This window comes from Oncorhynchus clarkii, chromosome 3 (genome assembly GCF_045791955.1).
Source record: "Oncorhynchus clarkii lewisi isolate Uvic-CL-2024 chromosome 3, UVic_Ocla_1.0, whole genome shotgun sequence".
Classification (NCBI taxonomy): Eukaryota; Metazoa; Chordata; class Actinopteri; order Salmoniformes; family Salmonidae; genus Oncorhynchus; species Oncorhynchus clarkii.
The window spans coordinates 10,192,280-10,196,938 of NC_092149.1; the positions used below are offsets into that span (position 1 = coordinate 10,192,280).

General features: G+C 43.4%; 1 protein-coding gene across 1 annotated transcript; it reads right to left on the reverse strand.

Moving 5' to 3' along the window:
* Window positions 1-899: 899 nt before the first annotated feature.
* LOC139405701 (INO80 complex subunit C-like) lies at window positions 900-4,023 on the reverse strand. Its single transcript, XM_071148124.1, has 5 exons — window positions 3,802-4,023; window positions 2,441-2,557; window positions 2,220-2,331; window positions 1,939-2,006; window positions 900-1,712 (listed from the first exon to the last, which is right to left on the reverse strand). Exons 1-5 carry the CDS (start codon window positions 4,021-4,023, stop codon window positions 1,581-1,583), a joined length of 651 nt encoding a protein of 216 aa, XP_071004225.1. The 3' UTR covers window positions 900-1,580.
* Between the last annotated feature and the right edge of the window lie 636 nt (window positions 4,024-4,659).

Consider the following 4,659-nt stretch of genomic DNA (forward strand, 5'->3'; position numbering starts at 1 on the left):
TAACTCGAGCAGTAAAAATACATGTTATCATATACTACGGCTGTCAACCAATCAGCATTCAGGACTTGAACCACAGTTTATGATCTTGTTCTAAACACTTTATACCACCAGGAGGCACTGTCACATCACCTACTGTATTTCTCTATTTTAGAAGGCAGGATAAATCCAGTCTTCTATTAGCTTTTTGATAAACCCTTTGAAATCTTGTTTGTTTTTCCTGGCCCAGTCAAGAATTTCATAATCAAAGCTGTCTGAATGGTCAAACACAGTTCACGGTTCAAACTAGACTGAACGATAACAGAAAGACACAAGCAGAGATCCAGCATAATCTTGTGTCTCTCTGGGTAGCTCGGTGTAATCTTTCTGTAAGCCTAAACCTTGTCTTGGGTCTTAGTATATCTCAATGTGGTACTCGATATAATTTACAATGGCGGTTCGGAAGGCTTTGTGGGATCATACCGGCAGCTATCGTTACTTGTATTTATATAAGGAGTCTGACATATTACTGAGGTGTGGCATCTGCATTGTAGCCAGTAGGGGTGTGGTAATTAAATAGCATATTCTCTGAGTTGCTATACAAGAAAGGCTCCATAGCTCAGTGGTTAGAGCACTGGTCTTGTAAACCAGGGGTCGCGAGTTCAATTCTGACATCCTGACATATTTTGGCCCAGCTGATTTGTAACCCTGAGGCCAGTAGCACTTGTTGTCACACAGCAGCAGCCATCTACAGTTAGCCAGCAACTCAAACTAACCCAGCCCTGGAAAACACATTAGAGAAGTCTCTTCTCTACTTCATCTCCCAGTCTTGCTCCCAAGCAAAAAAATAACAGCATCTGAAAGAGAAAGTCATCTTTTAAAGCTGTCAAATCTCATTACAGCAGGTGATTACAGAGTGTGGCACAACTAGTTTATTCAGTAAGGATGATAAGTATTTAGTTTTTTAAATACATTAAAAAACAGGTGACAATATGTTGAGTGTTATCTTACAGAGGGCAGATAAAACAAGTAGCAACACTATCATCATACATAACATAACAAACAAATATGATTACAGACAGATCAAGGAGCAATCATCATAGGAAGGTCAAGTTATCCACTCTATTGTTTTTCCTGTAGACAGCCAACTCAGATGTGTAGACAGGTAGCTAGCTCAAAAGGTCTGTGTAGACAGTAGCCAACTCAAAAGATCTGTAGACAGTAGCTAGTTCAAAATGGTCTGTGTAGACAATAGCTAGCTCAAAAGGTCTGTGTAGACAGTAGCTAGCTCAAAATCTGTGTAGACAGTAGCTAGTTCAAAATGTCTGTGTAGACAGTAGCTAGTTCAAAATGTCTGTGTAGACATCCCCATCATGACGTCAGCCAGATTGGGAGTGATAGTCTCTCGACACTAGAGGCGCTTCCTTTGTTGTCGAAAGGGGGCCAAAGGTATCAATTGGATCCCTCTCTCTGTAACAGTCCCTGTTGGTCCCTCTCCCTGAGAGTCTCAGACACCTCCTAGACATTGTTCCCCATGATGGTTTAATGTCCCTCCCAGGCCATGACAGACACGCTGAACTCCCATCTCCCAGCAGGCCTTGCGGTCAGGGTACAATGCAGGTGGCCTTGCGGAGCGCCAGGTAACCGGTGACGGCGTCAGTGGGGAGCAGGCGCAGGAAGGAGAACTCCTCAGATGACGTGAACCTCAGCTTGGTCTGGGGGTCAGTGTAGTACGCCTGACACATGGACACATAATGCAGAGTGAGTGTGTGTGTGTGTAGTTCACCTGACACATACAAAATGACAACAGCTCACAGAGAGTCCATAAACATGTGTGAAGACTGTGTGTGTGTCAGTTACTCACAGGGAGTCCATAAACATGTGTGAAGACTGTGTGTGTGTCAGTTACTCACAGAGAGTCCATAAACATGTGTGAAGACTGTGTGTGTGTCAGTTACTCACAGGGAGTCCAGAGATGTCTGAGTATTTCTTGGCTGGCTTCAGGGAGGGAGGGGCATCGATGCTGTAGTCTGAACACAGCAGGCTCAAAGGTCAAATTCAGGCAATCAGAGAAGGCTCAGAAAGAATCAGGTCATGTGTAATACTGCACAGAGAAGTAGCTTATAGTTACACAGCCGTCTGTTAAAATCCCCAAAATGGGTCTTCATTTTCACTGTAAACATCTTTCAAAGCAGAAACATTGACCCAAAACATCTTTCATACACAAAGTCAGACACACTCACAATTGGGGTCATTGATCTTCCAGGGTAGAGTCCGTTCCACTGCCAGAATCTGTTTCAGGTTTTTCCAGGTCCGGTTCTTTTTTCCTGCTGCAGCTCCCCCTATCCCTGAATGCTGTATAAAGGGGGGAGAGAGGAGTGAGGCGAAGACAAGTGAGGGAAAGACAGAAAATGCTCTATCAACCAGTTATCATTTCACAAGTGTTGCCCCCCAGTCTGCTCACCACAAATATTGGGTCTTTGAAGGGCAGGGGCTTGGCTGCTGGTTCCGTTGTGGCTGGACCTACAGCATCAGACACGCCCACTGCCTTCCCCTCAGACACCGCCTCCACTGCAGTCACCTACAGGGTCAGTTTAGCAGAATGCAACATTTTGGAATGTTTAGATAGAAATATGCCAGTGTAACAGATGTGAAATGGCTAGCTAGTTAGCGGTGGTGCACGCTAATAGCGTTTCAATCGGTGACGTCACTTGCTCTGAGACCTTGAAGTAGTGGTTCCCCTTGCTCTGCAAGAGCCGAGGCTTTTGTGGAGGGATGGGTAACGATGCTTCGTGGGTGTCAGTTGTTGATGTGTGCAGAGGGTCCCTGGTTTGAGCCCGGGTATGGGCGAGGGGACGGACTAAAGTTATACTGTTACACTATGTTTATACAACATGCCTCTCTGACATGTAAAATAAGTGATCATGTAGGCTTTATTCATGGCATTTCTATCTGCAACGTTGTTTGGCAACTGAACTTGGCCCAGGGGACAGCTCAGCTGTTACATAACTAGCTAGATCAACCAGTTTGGACAAAGTGCAGCCAGCATTACAACCATTATGTAATCTCCCTACTTTTCAAGTTTTTGAGTGATCTTTGGTGTTTAGAAAAACAAAAAAAGAGATTAGAGTTTTTGACTGCAGAACGTAGATCATAGTTTTCACTGGGACTGATCTGGAGATGATGAATAAGAGGTTAAAAAGTGGTGAAGTGAGGCTTTAACCGGGCACCCTAGTCATGGACTGTTCTCTCTACTACCTCAAGCCTAGGTCCAAAAGGCTTCTTAACAGCTTCTACCCCCCAATCCATAAGACTCCTGAACAGCTAATCAAAGGGCTACCTAGACCCCTCTTTTACACTGCTGATACTCTGTTTATTACCTATACATAGTCACTTTAACTCTACCTACATGTACATATTACCTCAACTAACCGGTGCCCCCGCACATTGACTCTGTACCGGTACCCCCTGTATATTGTTACTTGATATTTATTTATTATATTGATATTGTTATTTTGCTGCTGCGGTTTAATTATTTGTTACTTTGATTTTCTATTTTTTTTTTTACTTAACTTCTTAAAGCATTGTTAAGGGCTTGTAAGTAATCATTTCACTGTAAGGTCTACCTACACCTGTTGTATTCGGCGCATGCGACAAATACAATTTGATTTAACTGTATTTTTTGTAATGGGAGGAGGACCCCTTACCACGACCAACAAAATTATTGTTACTGTATCATCGAAATCAGATCAACATTTTAATTGGTCTGTCTATTCCTCTGCCTATGTAGTACCTAGCTAGCTAACTAACTAGCTTCGGGGAAACTACCTGTGCTTGTGTCGGGTTTGCGATGGGCTGAAATTTCTTCTTCTTGCTGTTGTTCCCACTGGCCAGTACAGCAGGAGAGATGGCGGTGTTTGCAGGTCTCTTCTTACCGCGGAGCCCGGCCAGGCTAGAAGCCAACACCAACGTCTGTGTTTTACCAGCTGGCGAAGCAGTTATCCTGACCGCCCCTTCTACACCCGGGCTATGGTTCGGAGAAGCCATTTCTCTGTAAATGATTTACGCAAAAAAACGGTTAAAATGTTCATAAACACATGTTCTATTGTCATTGAAAATATTTTTCGCGTAATCGTAATCACTTCCGGGTCAAAACTAGTTCTAACGGCCTTCTTCTTTAAGGTTTTATGGCAGACTACAACCTACTAGTGTTTTTTGCCGCCACCTACTGTTTGGCTTTTTGTCAGCCTACTATTCTGCATTATTAATTCATTGCGCTGTGAAGAATTTCCCTACCAACTAACCCAACAACCTCACCACCACCACAGGACCCATTTCCCCCCAGCCAGCGTGTGTGTCTCTGTCTTATATTATTGTGTGGCCTACGCAGCATTCATTATATCCAACAAAAACAGCTCCATATCTACACTATAGGTAAATAACTTAGCAATATTTCATTAAGTTTTGCCAGCAAGATTAATCTATTAGAATATTCAGGAAGATGGTCAAGCAAGACTGATAAAGGGATAGGTGAACATACATTATACCAGGGCAGGTAGGCTACAGGTAGAGATGCAGGCAGAGGATGACGATGTAGGTCTACAGCAAGAGGTTTAAAAAGTTAGCCCAACTAGGTAATCAATAATGATCAATTATTTCCATTATCATTCTGTCACTGCATGA

Excerpts from the sequence above, each read along its gene's own strand:
- LOC139405701 (XM_071148124.1), bottom strand. The coding sequence starts at position 4,023 with ATGGCTTCTCCGAACCATAGCCCGGGTGTAGAAGGGGCGGTCAGGATA. Across the intron at positions 2,558-3,801 it reads ACCCGACACAAGCACAGGTA|GTGACTGCAGTGGAGGCGGT; the intron begins GTTTCCCCGAAG and ends CTGACCCTGTAG. Across the intron at positions 2,007-2,219 it reads GAAGATCAATGACCCCAATT|ACTACAGCATCGATGCCCCT; the intron begins GTGAGTGTGTCT and ends TGCTGTGTTCAG.